The sequence below is a fragment of the Cryptococcus neoformans genome (assembly GCF_000091045.1).
Source record: "Cryptococcus neoformans var. neoformans JEC21 chromosome 13 sequence".
Classification (NCBI taxonomy): domain Eukaryota; kingdom Fungi; phylum Basidiomycota; class Tremellomycetes; order Tremellales; family Cryptococcaceae; genus Cryptococcus; species Cryptococcus deneoformans.
This window is the reverse complement of record NC_006682.1, coordinates 627,654-640,797: the sequence shown is the minus strand read 5'-3', so window position 1 is coordinate 640,797 and position 13,144 is coordinate 627,654. Positions and strand designations below refer to the sequence as shown.

General features: G+C 47.3%; 4 protein-coding genes across 4 annotated transcripts; 1 reads left to right on the top strand and 3 right to left on the bottom strand.

Annotated features, from left to right (window-relative positions):
- Window positions 1-1,312: 1,312 nt before the first annotated feature.
- Window positions 1,313-2,048, bottom strand: CNM02060 (expressed protein). Its single transcript, XM_568284.2, has 3 exons — window positions 1,821-2,048; window positions 1,669-1,759; window positions 1,313-1,603 (listed from the first exon to the last, which is right to left on the bottom strand). Exons 1-3 carry the CDS (start codon window positions 1,929-1,931, stop codon window positions 1,515-1,517), a joined length of 291 nt encoding a protein of 96 aa, XP_568284.1. The 5' UTR covers window positions 1,932-2,048; the 3' UTR covers window positions 1,313-1,514.
- A 2,476-nt stretch (window positions 2,049-4,524) lies between these two features.
- CNM02050 (conserved hypothetical protein) lies at window positions 4,525-6,750 on the bottom strand. The gene is made up of 5 exons (XM_568502.2): window positions 6,618-6,750; window positions 6,343-6,565; window positions 6,128-6,294; window positions 5,804-6,077; window positions 4,525-5,756 (listed from the first exon to the last, which is right to left on the bottom strand). Exons 1-5 carry the CDS (start codon window positions 6,656-6,658, stop codon window positions 4,578-4,580), a joined length of 1,884 nt encoding a protein of 627 aa, XP_568502.1. The 5' UTR covers window positions 6,659-6,750; the 3' UTR covers window positions 4,525-4,577.
- Window positions 6,751-7,182: 432 nt separating this feature from the next.
- On the top strand, window positions 7,183-9,185 carry CNM02040 (conserved hypothetical protein). The gene is made up of 2 exons (XM_568400.1): window positions 7,183-8,744; window positions 8,802-9,185. Exons 1-2 carry the CDS (start codon window positions 7,430-7,432, stop codon window positions 8,984-8,986), a joined length of 1,500 nt encoding a protein of 499 aa, XP_568400.1. The 5' UTR covers window positions 7,183-7,429; the 3' UTR covers window positions 8,987-9,185.
- Window positions 9,186-9,440: 255 nt separating this feature from the next.
- CNM02030 (conserved hypothetical protein) lies at window positions 9,441-11,835 on the bottom strand. The gene is made up of 9 exons (XM_568285.2): window positions 11,488-11,835; window positions 11,350-11,413; window positions 11,207-11,297; window positions 11,138-11,152; window positions 10,538-11,082; window positions 10,422-10,489; window positions 10,015-10,366; window positions 9,764-9,960; window positions 9,441-9,698 (listed from the first exon to the last, which is right to left on the bottom strand). Exons 1-9 carry the CDS (start codon window positions 11,717-11,719, stop codon window positions 9,679-9,681), a joined length of 1,584 nt encoding a protein of 527 aa, XP_568285.1. The 5' UTR covers window positions 11,720-11,835; the 3' UTR covers window positions 9,441-9,678.
- Between the last annotated feature and the right edge of the window lie 1,309 nt (window positions 11,836-13,144).

The following is a 13,144-nucleotide window of genomic DNA, read 5'->3' as shown; positions in this document are numbered from 1 at the left end:
CGGTAGTAGCCCTTCGGGTCCCCTTGGCTCCTGACGCGAAAAAGCTTCCGTCGTGCGACATGTTTCGAGTTGCCTGACCCGTCGTCTCAACCTCTGTTTCATGCTTATTTTACGGCTGTGACACGGTGTCCGAATCTATGTGCGTTCATTCTTCAGCAGTCGACAAAAGAGCGGCAAACAACCACAAATCGACTGGCGATGCAGCAGAGTGCCACTGCCGCAAACTTCTTTCGACATCGAGACTTATTTCCGAAGCAAACTCCCTCGTACTTCCAAGCCATATCAACTCTTTACCAGGAGAACGAGCGGTATAAGGTTGGATGGACCGCCGAATTAAGCTTGTTGTCATCTTGCGTCCTGTTACGCTTCCTCAAGCATCCATTAAGGAAGACAGAGGGATATATCTGATGGATATGAGCGGAGATCTTTCGAGACGTACTAGTAAGCATGGGAAACACAGCCGTAGGAAATCAAAGGTCGAAACTCCTTCATCTCTCACCATTATAGAGCTAGCTATATCGACCCCGGCATCCTCGCTGTTCCGTCAGGATGTATGTTCGGTACAGCACATAACAACAACGAGCGTCTTCTGAGGGAAAAGCTATCAGTAGCATAGCCTCGTGAACTGCGGCGATCACTGTACTCAAACAGTCACTGCATGCCCGAAGTGTCGGTCACGTTCAATTTTGTTCAGATACACTAAGCACTTACGCTTATCTCGATGTTCCGCCAAGCAACATGTACGCTTACTGCCTCACCTTAGGCTATCCTTTTTTGCTGCCCCAATCGATGTCAAAACGCCAAGCTAAGTCCTGATACTGGATTTACGAACGATTATTCCAGAGTCTCATATCAATCAGGCTGTGATTTGGCTTGGACAGGCGTCGATGGGATGTATGTTGTGATCAAGGGCAATAACGACTCTTTCGGGGAGTTTGGGTATATCGTGTATCTAAATCCATCTCGATAACATATCTATAGGAAATCGTGGCGGAAGAACGTCAACGTTGACATTAATTATTAATAAGTAATTGGCGGGAACGTCGGCTAACGTCATTTAAATGAAACCTGTTCTTCAGATTCCGCTGATGTAAGTCTGGGAACATTTTCCAGAAGAAAGTTAACAGCCTCACATGACTTTTACTGTTAGTGATTCTCACAGCGTTGCCATTCATCATACAGGTTTTGATCAGGTAAGACCCGTTTTTATCATCGCGTATGAGTCACAAGTAATCTTCAACACCCAATGGATATCATTCACTTATTGCGAGTCATGATTTGCACCCAACTACACTGCCTCGATCACTGATAATGGACGTAACCAGAGAGATTTGTGGAAAAACGCCTGACGTTATGTCATATCATGTACACTATACAAAAGTCCTACAATATCAACGTCGCCTGAAAGACCGTCCGAAACAGGCGAGTGAGTAAACCGGTTATTATAATGACTACTAAACTTCCTATGTTGTCCTTGTTTTTGAGAAGAAAGTCTCTCTGAGGATCTATCATCATTACTCTCGGGGAATCTCAAACTTGACACCGCCGTGCTTGGGAAGCCACCGAAGGTGATCTCGGTCTTCTTTGATGTGCTTGGTGAGCACTAAGAAGGTCAAGTCAGCACTGCTCTTGCTCAAGGCGAGGTAAAAGGAAGTAAGATTGACTTACTATAAGTGGCACCGGAACACATGACGACAACGATCGCAATAAGGGGGTAGGCATCAACGGGGACAGGCTTGTCATGGAAGAACTGTCGGAACTAATCAAGGATGTCAGAATCGCTTCTTCTTGAGTAAATATGAGTAAGGAATATGACTTACAGGACCCATAGGCTCGGGGCGCGGGACATAGGTGGAAGCATTGCGAGTGACCATGCTCCTCGCGGAAGGCATTGTGGTGGTAGTGGTTCGGAGAAGAGATCGCACGAACATTGTGACTGTAAGTTTGTTTGTTGGGGTGGGGTTGACACTGTTGGTTGATTCTTAAGGTATCTTGTGCTGGGTGCTTATAGAAAGGCTGTTGTCTGTGTGTGTGGAGAAAGCCTTCAGTCTTGCCTCATAAACCTCCTTATATATTATAACCTCTTCCCCGCTTTCACCCTTCCGTATGCATGTACAATACATCTGCAGTCAGACTCGGACGATCACGGTGGATGCTTCCATCTGTCGTAGAAGAAGCCACAGTCGAAACCGCTTTCGAAAAGAAGACTCGCCATAACGGAACAAATAGCCAGTTGAACGACCAAGTTTGTTGTCCATTGACGAAACTCGAAATGCAAAGGATGCTCGAGATTGTATACGGAATGATTAGGAGTTACCCCTTTGGGTAAGAAAATCGGAACGCCTTTTTACCGCGTATGCGGGACCTGCCGGCGATTTTTAACGATGCGAATTAAATTCTCGTTCGGAAAGATAATTACAGCAAAATCCGAACCGGCCAGACAATGATAGCAGGGGATCGCTTTCTTCTCTCCTTTCTTCCTTCGTAGGCTGCTCAGATGTTGTTGCATCATCATGATGCTCGGAACGAACGAATGCTGTTTGTTACATTGTCGGGACGAGCCGTGCACTGTATTTGTCGAACTTTTCCCGACCAAATCGGGTTCTCATATTCTATGTTGAATACTGAAAGGATGAGAAGCTGCTCGCTGGTGGTGAGTCACCTTGCGCTTTCGTCTGTCTTATGCCGCGCCCTGCAGGGGATGCTTGAGATGAATGCCTTCCGGGCTTTAGACTTCCTCCATCAATTTGGGTTGGAACATCAGTCGTAACCGTGTCGGATTTGTAGATCCTAAAGACCCAAAGTCTTGGTATCTGTGTGCTAATAGTGCTACAATTTTCTGGTTAGAGCGCTCTACATTTCACGCATGGTTGACCCCTGCTCATCCCTGGATCGCAATCTCTTCGCTCGAGCCGCAGCTGCCGCACTGATGCATGATGTGAGCAATGATGTCACGATTTTCATCTTTACCTTCTCGGGTGTTCACGGTGTACATTGTCAGAACGAAAGGACCTTCACGCTCGCACATTACCTCTTAACCATGCCGGAAGTTCCCTACGCTCTCCCATGGACGTTCGATGACATCCAACTGTCCGTTTGCGGGGTATATGTTCATGTGGCTCCGACCCGAATCGGATGGATATGGTTCAACTGGCTTTCTTTGCTGACATGACAGATGTTTTTTATTGGTCGACGGTTGGCAAACGTAGAAGGGTCAGGTCGCGTTTACCTTCGTGCTGGCATTCGCTCCGGCTTCGACCATATCATGGATAGCTCACGGATCACGAATATCTCTAGTAACATTACCAACACCCGACCCGAGTCGGTGGTCAAATTTACTCAGCTGCAGCAAGTCGATTCGAAGACGGAGCGGAGTTCCGCTTGGGCCGCTTGTGAATCGGAAAGCAACAGGCGAGAATGGGTATCTGGTACAGCATAGAGTCGAGAAATGACAGACGTGTTGGATAGTTCACTCTCACTGCCATTCGCGGGCGGACTTCTAGTCAAGCAAAATGTAGGAGAGCCTCGGACCGTGGTGCGGTGTGTGAACTTCGGTTGTCCGTTGGTTGTCCGTTGATTGTCTCCAGTCATTGTCGCCCTTCTCCCTTGCGAATCGGCCCTCAATGAAAAGAGAGAGGAAGAAGTCCGTATACATCGTTCTTTTCTATACGGAGCGATTACTCCCGAATGAGCTCTTCTTTCGCTTCTTATGCTCGTCCGCCGGGAGAGACAGGTACTGAGCTCTTAACGCTCAAGCTTTCTGGAAATCTCTTATACCCTCCTGTTCTACATAGATATGAGCTCTGCTCACGTTAGTCTTACAATCGTCTTGCCACACACTCCGCAATTCTCAAACTTAATCACCCGTCCAACAAACAATAGATATATACTCACCTCATCAGCCATCGACGTTCATAAATTCCTCCAGGAGATTTATCGACTGTTCTGTGGAAGTCCGATTCCGGCAATCAGCATTTTCATTTATACCTATTATCTCTTCCAGATCTGACATACTTCACTTCACAACTTCTCGGTCCGATCGATGGCATGTGCGACGGACGACGTCGCAGACTGTACCATACGCTGGATGATCTCTTCAACTATCTATCACTCGCCATACACAAGGTCGCTGTTGGAAGTGTGGACGGTATGAATCAGGAGGGTGCATCCGATGATCGGTAATTAGTATCTCTGTCATATCTCTGCTTCAGTCTTGGGTAACCAGAAACCCGACGGACTGTCTGGCATCCACAGGCTATGAGTGACTTCCATCTTGAAGATTTACAACATTTCCTTTTCTACTTGTGACAGCACGCTTAGTTTTCGCTGGTTTTGGTTTCAACAATTAAACCGTTCTCCGTCCACTTCTTATTTGACCCTGCAAGTGGGCATCGTGGGGCCCTTCCCATGTCTTCGAAGTCTAACTCATCTGTCGTTCGGTGGCTATGGTGAGATGTTACGGAGGGATGGGCGGGGCCCTGCGATGTCGATCTGTAGTTGTATAGTTTGCTTCCAGACGTTCTGACCGAATATCTATCATATGCATACATGACGAGTTTTGAAGAACACGAGAACCACTACTTGAATTTCAAGGGATCAACCTTCTTGCCCCTACCACTCTTTGATCCCCTGCCTCCTCGCCCTCTATGACCTCCCCTTCCTCGTCTAGAGAATCCAACGCCTGCATGATCAGTTACATCCCCACCTGTTGGGAGGGCCGCAATCTTCGGCATAAGATAGTTGGGGACATGTTTGAGATGGGTTTGTTGTCGGGCGGGATGAAGAGGAGCATCATGTCGGAGGTAAGACAAATCGAGAGGATTGGCAGCAAAGTGAGATTTGAGTTTTTCGCTGTTCAACAACTCTCGCCTGACTTCTTCTCTTCTCGCTTCGGCGACCCTCTTGCCAGTGACAGCTTTCAACGCATCCTCCATTCGATATCTGAATCCTTCAATCTCGCCCTTCCTGCCTTTCCAATCCCATTCCTTGATCTCACTGTCGCTTTCCTTTTTCACCCTCTCCTTGATCCTCTCAAACACCTTCTCATCCTTCTCTGCTGACTTGATTGATACAGCCTTGTCTTTACCCCAATTTTCTCTAGGGACGACGAACGAAAGGGCGAGGCCTGATTGACCAGCTCGTGCAGTACGACCGACTCGGTGCATGTAGGAGGTAGAGGTGAGGGGAAGGTCAAAGTTGATGACGGAAGATGCGGAGGTAAAGTCGATGCCACGAGCGAGCGAAGAGGTAGGGTCTGCGCGCCGGGCTCGTTTGTTGGGCTTGGAAGGAGGAGAGGTTGCCCGGCGTTTGGAAGGACCAGGGGCGGGTTTTGCTTCTTCCTTGGCCTCCTTCTCTTTATCCTCCGCTTCCTTGTCGTCATCTTCATCTTCCTCCCCCTCTGATTCGCTTTCTTCCTGCTTGACATCTTCCTCTTCCTCAGCGTCGGCTCCAGCACCCTCATCAGTTGCCACAACGACATCATACACACCCCTGTTGAACTCCTCGACCACGTGATATCTACTCGCCAAGGGCAATTCACTGTTGACAACACAACACTTGACACCGAATTGTTCGAGGAAGAGTTTGACACGATAACCACGTTCGACGTCGTTGACGAAGATAATTGATTTACCGCGAATAAGTTTGAGCTTAAGAAGGACGTAAATAAGGAGAAACTTGTCTCGTTCGGAGGTGTGGGTGTAGTGTTGACTGAGGAGAGACGAGGCGGAGGCGGGTTCAGAAAGGGTGAGAATGGCCTGATGTCTGATCAGCATAATACTAAGCTTTGAGGAGTATTATTTACGGGGTTACGAAGGACAAGACCCTTGATGCCTTCGACGTCGTCACTCAAAGTAGCACTCATGAGGCAGCCTTGCACACCAAGCTTAGGGATCCATCCAGAGGTAGGGTCCATAATCCTAGTAAGATCGTCTTTGAAACCGTACGAAAGCAAAAGATCCGCCTCATCGATAGCAAGGAACGAAAGTTGCGAGAGAGAAAGGGATTTAGACTGCAAAAGGGACAGAAGTTTGGTAGGAGTGGAGATGACGATGTCGGGCTTGTCATTGAGAAGCACTCTGCAAATAACGAATCAGAGCGGCTCCTTCATTATCAACTTCGCACGCACCGTTGGATACTAGCCCCACCTGCAGCAACATCTACGCATTGCACAAGACCATCGCAGTACTTAGTAACGTTCTTGGTGAAAGAAGAGACTTGCAAGGCCAATTCCTTGGTGGGCACAAGAATGATCGCTCGAGTAGCTTGATACTCCGCAGAGGCAGGGGAAAGATCCTATGATTAAGTAAGCATATTTCAAGTCTAATGACACACAGAACTTACAGCCTTGGCCTCCAAGATTTTCTGTACTGCTGGGACTATATAAGCAGCAGTCTTACCGCTTCCTGTCCTAGCTCGGGCAAGAACATCTTTTCCTTCGAGCAAAAGAGGGATGGCCTTAGCCTGTACTAAAGTCGGATGCGCAAATTTTTGGTCGGCAAGGGCCACGAGGACTCGAGAGTCAATGAGTGTCGAAAAAGGGGGTTGGGAAAAGGAGAAGTCGGCGCTGTCATTTCCGTGAATTAGCAAATGGTCCGAAAGAAGTGAAGCGAACTCACTCAAGGAGCGCGTCGGAAGGCTGGTTGCTCTTGGAAAGCATGTTGTAATCCACTTTCCACCTTCTTTTTATGTGCAGATACGAGGATAGTGAAGTTACAGAATGAAGTTACAGAAGCGTCCGAGAGTCAGAATTCACGCACAACTTCATTCTCAGCACCCGTAACTTCTGCAATGCGAGGAAGATTTCGAGGTACATCACGTGACTTCAAATGTTTACACAATGACAGCCTTGATTACGTATTGTAGATGGAATAAGGTCTCAAATTTAAAAGAAAAAAAGGTTTTAAAAATATTAAATTATCACTTCGGCGGTCGCCGTTTCCCATCGGCGGCTGATCTTCTGAAAAGTTACATATCCCGACTGTCATTCCAACAAGGGTCTTATCGGAAGACTTTCCCTTTGAAAGTTCAGATCCTCCGCTCTATTGCCTCGAACGGCATCGAACCAATTGTATTTTCTACCGGACGTCAGGGATGATAGATCAGAGCTGAAGACGGACAGTAGCCAACAATAGCCGACATCGTTCATTGCACAAAACATAGAGTTCATGATGATGATGACAAGTGACAATTCCACCTGTCTTGTATCTAAGCTGGCCTTGTCAAATTTATTCTCTCCGCCTTCTTCTTTATTATTGTCCGATACTGATCTTTTACCAACTGTTTTACTATAACGCTCTGGTAGCGAATACCCTCTCCTAAGACACCTTCTTTTGTGCAACAACGCTCTTTTGCTGCCGGTCAGCTCTTTTGCCACGAGAGCGGCAAGAATAATAACATCAACCTCCGCCGGGTGCGACAACTGATCAACATGAAACTTCTCTCACTCCTCCTCCTCCTCCTTCCTGTTCTACTTGCTGCCCCTGCTCCTGGGCCCCATGCGTACAACCCATTCTTCCCTACCAGCAAACACAGTGGCTTCATCTTGCCTGCCAAGCGTGGCCTCAGCTCTAGAACGGAAGCTCAACGGATCAACCCAGAATTCTTCAAGAAACAAGGTCGGTCCAAGGTGGATTCTGTGAAGAGAGACGTGGTGACCAAGGTGGTTAAGAGGGCGACTGGTACTTGCATTGCGTCGACCACAACTGCCTTTGTGACCTCAGTCGTCACTGTCATTCCTGACTCGTTGCCAACTAGTGCTTCGGGTTCCGACTCTACGGTCAGTATCAGTGCCACCGAGTCTCTCAGTACTGCCCAGTCCTCCGACTTGTCGTATGTGGCTGTTTCGGCTACAGCGTCAGCTACCGACTCTTCTTCCCAAATTGCTAGCACTAGCGTTTCATCCTCTTTCACCAGCCCTTCAAGCAGTCCATGGTCTAGTTCTGCTGCGAATTCTGCCTCGGATTCTCTTGTATCGTCGGTCTACGCCCTTCCAAGTACATCTGTAACATCCGAAAGTGCTTCGGTCACTCAATCCCATCCAGCCGACGCTTCTTCTGCCGGTTCTAGGGCAGAGATGTCAATGTCTGCCAGTGCCTCCGCCACCTTAACTTCCTCCTTCGCCGCATCCTCTTTCTCATCCAGTGCCGATAAAGGCAAGCAAACCAAGACGAAGACTTTGGGCGCTACATCGACCGCCGCCGTAAACACCAGACAAGCTTCCCAGTCGACCGCGAGCTCCAGCACCACCGCTTTATCTGCCGAGGTCACTCCTATGTCAAGCGTAAGGTCGTCTTCTCGAGCTACCTCCAGCTCGACCTCGACTGCTATCCACAGCACTGTTCACTCCTCCACAGTTTCATCTACCAGCTCTCATTCTTCCACCGCTACGTTGGTCTCTTCTTCGTCCTTCACCCGCGCAACTGCCTCATCCACTTCTACATCCACCTCCTTCACTCCCACATTTACTTCCCTCTCGACGTTTTCCGCACCTTCCTCTACCACCGCCACATCCGCTGCTGCAGCCACCTCTTCTGCTGTCTCCGCCGACCCTGACGGAGATGGTCCTTTCTACGGCCAAGGTACCTGGTACTATCAGTATAACACTGCAGGAGCTTGCGGTACCGTCAACCCTGATTCGGCTTTCATTGTCGCTGTCTCTGCTGAACTGTTTGATAACTGGCCTGGGTACAACGGTCTGAACCCCAATAACAACCCTATCTGTGGTCATCAAGTGAACTTAACATGTAAGTTTCTCTTTTCTGAAAATATTTGATACACAAATGCTGAAGGGCGGCAAACAGGGCAGGGAACTTCAATCACTGCTACTGTTGCAGACCGCTGCCCTGGCTGTGAACTCCGACACCTCGACCTCTCTCGTGGCGCCTTTGGTGCTCTCTCAAACGACGACTACGATATCGGTGTCTTTTCCACTACTATCGATGGTCAGAGTTATAATCAAGATCTTGAGTGGTCTTGGCTCAATTAGACATGTTTGAAGGGTTGAGAGATGAGGAAGAGAAGGAAAGGCGTTGTCAAGGTCGGGGTTTGCCAGGTCAATAAATAAGGCTTCTTCATACTAAGCGCTGTGCGTGAGAGTATGTTTATTGAGATTTATAGTATTCTCATAGATAATTCCATAATAAAGCACGAAATGCTGAGTATATGTATATAGTGCAACTTACTCCTCTTCTATCGTGTATCTTGTTATTGCTGCGGTGCTTGACGAAGACCGCTTGAACAAATTGTAAAACCTCCGGCAATAATACTGCGTGCACGTGGAGAAATAAGGAAATCCGCATGTTGACCGACGAAGGGTGTCTGATCTTGCGGAAGGGCCTTCGTTCGCCGATACCTCTGCTCATTATCACATTCTCAGCCATTGCTAATCATAGGATAGCAGACAAGAAGACAACAGCTAGTAGTCGTCCATGTAATGCGTTCATCATATACATAATTTTGCTCCATAAGATCTCTATGAAAATGGCAAAGGGAATGTTCGGCTTTGTTCCACGTATCAGTATTGCTGTTTCCGCGCCACGAAGATACGTACTAACACACGCCTGGGACTTTTGACTTTCTGCACTTAATCTTCTTTTAATTCTGTACGTACTCTTCGTAAATACTATAGAAATACAGATATACACCACTGCTAATGACCTAAAAAGAAAAAGGACGAGATCATGGGACGTATCGGAACCCTGTCACCAGAATGTCAGCCTCAGAACGCGCCGATATATTAGGCTTGGCGGAGAAAAATACTGACCGACAGCCCTATCGTAACCTTCCTTGACGTCGATAGGAACACCTACGGCAGGTTGTCCACCTTCCTTCATGTCTCGTCGTCGGTTCTCCCATCGGTAGTACGAGGTCATGAACAATGTAAGGATAAGTCCGAGACCTTGGAAGGCCAAGTTAATAGAGGCACCTTTGGTATACTGAGGACCTTCCGCAGAAGGGAACCTGCCAGGACTGTTAGTAAATGCCTTGAAAGCATATGTAAGGATTATGACCTACAAAAACGCAGCAGCCAAAGACAAGCACTGTCCCAAAGTGTTAAGCATACCCAAACTTGTCGCCCTTTGACTCTGATTCGCAGTACAACCACTCTGCCAACTCATTATCAACGGGATATTGGTGTAACCCGCTGTGACAACACAGATACACCCAAAATATCGAGCAGAGTAGTGTTCGTCAGCAGGGACAGCGAGAAGGATGGCCCAGCCGATGATACCGAGGCAGAAAACGGAAGCGGCGGGGAGACCACGGGTTTGACGGTAATCGGAAAAGGAAGTGAGGATGAGCATGAAGACGAGAGCAACGGCATAGGGAGGAACGGTAAATAATTGGGCACGAGCGTTGGAGTAGCCTAGAGACAATATGTGAGTACTTATAAGCTGTAGCGACGAGTATGAAAAAGTTACCAAAGCCCTTGATGATAGTAGGCAAGAAACCGCTGACAGATCCGAGGGTGAGGTTCATACAAGAATAACTAAAACAAGGTGAGTCATATACTATAATATCGTAAAATTTAACTTACGCAATGCTAATGACATAGGTCTTCCAGTCGGTGAGACACCTCTTGACACCCCCCCAATCGATACCCAAATCCTTCTCAACGTTGTTCTCCTGATTCAACCTAGTCAAGCAAAGAGTTCTCTCTTCTTCATTAAGATATTTGCTCTTCTCGGGCTTACTGGGCATGAAGAAAAATACACAAATGGCAAGAAGAATGGAGGGGCAACCCTCAATCAAGAACAAGATCCTCCATTGCTCGATAGGACTGTTCTTGATGTTAGACACCCCAAACGAGATCAAACCACCGAAAGCACCAGAGACTGCACCAGCCGAGATGAAGAGACCGACGCGCTTGGCGAGGTCGGTCTTGGTGTACCAGTAGGAGAAGTGAAGAGCCATCGCTTGACCGAACATGGATTCACCGATACCAACAAAAAGGCGACAAACGTAAAGTCCGGCCTTGTTGAAAGCGGCTGCTTGGCAGGTTGCGGCGATGGACCAGATCATGGCACCGCAGGCGATAGATCTAGAAGGAAGGAATTGCTTGGCCATGAGAGTACCGGGGACCTTTTGAAGGACATTAGAAGAGAGACGCGAGCAGCACGGTCATATGTTTACGCACTGAGAACACAATGTACTGTAGAAACGACATTAACATAAATACGCATCGAGAAATGAACCGAGAACGTACAGTCACGAAGAAACAGCAGAGTGCAATCGAGTAGTTCTTGTCTTTTCCATCCAGGACTTCGTCCTGCAGACCTTGCAGTCTCGCGTTTGCTCTTTCCGCCAAAGTTAGCCCTGCAACATGCCCACTTCAGTGTAACAACTCACAAGTTCCCTCGATCAAGGTAGGCACTCAGGTACAACAAAACCGCAAAAGGCAAAATGGCAACATCTGCGCATTAAGTAATATATATACATATATCATATGAGCCTCTCATTTCGATCCAGAAGAGCGAAAACACTTACCCAACTTCATCAATAACTTCCTTTCGGCCTTCTTTTGCTCCTTCTTGTAGAGCAAACCAGATTCGCTTTCGGCATATCTTGTACTTCCCTTCTCGGTGTCACCGCCTTCAGTCGTACGCGTGCCGATGGGATGCAAGGAAGACTGCTTCTCAACATTAACATCCTCGGTCTGCACCTCGGCCGGTTTTTCAATCTCCACCGGTTCTGTGTCAAAAGTTGCGTGTCGAACCATCTTGCTGGGGTGGCAATAGGGCAAAATGGGTTAGGCGGAAAATTTAAAGGGCGGCTTTAAGTTGAAGTTGGGTCCTAATGATATTCTGGATTATGGTTACTTCCAAGAAAAACAAGTTGGGAAGTGGACAGCTTGACTTCATGAGCTTTAAAAACCTTTATATAAGTGAGGCGCTGTCTGGCGTTACACGTGTGGGTCGGTCAGCAGGGGGGCAGGTATAATACCGAGATCATATCTAAGTTGTATCCGTCTTCGGAACCTCGTAAACTTTTCTGTCCTTTCGTCGATGCCGCTTTCCCTCCCGAAAAATGCGAAGACCGCAATTTGTTGCAGACCATACTATAATTCTCTACTTCACTTTCCTCGAGGGCTTTCGCCGACCAATCACCAGCCACCAAATGGCGGACATCAATCCGAAATTTGATAAAAAGGAGGGTAGTAGGCTTTTCCTCCATATTTCTCTACTCCCCCACGCGTATCCTCTGTTCCTGCTAGCCTCAGTTACTGGTCTGTCTGTCCTTTGTCATTAACCCATTTTCGAATCTCAGAACAAACTTCCAAATCATAAATGCAGTTGCGTCACATATTCAAGCGGGGTCCGTTGTCCAGAGAGCAAGAAGTAAGGACCCAAACCAAATCTTATTCTTCGAAAATCGAATCTTTTCCATTCCCCATAGGGCTCCGCGTTTATTTCAGCGGCTTTCGTCCGATTCCCCAAATCACAGAGGCGGCTATGGAAATGCTAGTGGAAAAATACTGTAGATCAGCTGTAAAACGTTGAAAACAAGCGACAACTTACGAGAGGACGCATCGATAGCCAGCCACATATAATCATCATATGACCTTTCATTACAGGCCTACTCGTAGTATTCGTACATCTCATTTTCGAATCCAAAGAGCATATTATGGCATAATGGGCAGTGGGCATTTCCACTTTTCCAATACGCCCCACCCGCTTGCCGGAGCTCCAGGCTTGGTGAAACGGGGCAGGATCTGAGAGAATGAGATTGCATTCATTTGCTAGAATTACATCTGATGTAATCCGTGCTAAATTGGGACACACTTTCGGACCGAATTTATATTTACGTAATATTTACGGTAAATTTAGAATCCGCCAAGCTTTGTACTAATAACCTATACCTTTCCACATGCTATTAGAATTCGTGTTTTTTTTCTTGCGGCTTTTCATTGGTTGGTCGTCTCGCTTCTAGACTTTCGGTCGCTTGTTGCTGATATGATAAGAAGATAAGGATGAAGCTTCCTTCTCAATCAAAATATTATTTTGACCTTTCGAGTTTGAAATTTCGACAGAAACGTATAGTGGTGCTAGAAGCAGACTAGAAGTTATTACTACCTGTTGGCTGTCACTGCCAGTTGTCTTCCCATTTATCTTTCAGCATCATCAAGACTTTATTTAATTCACTA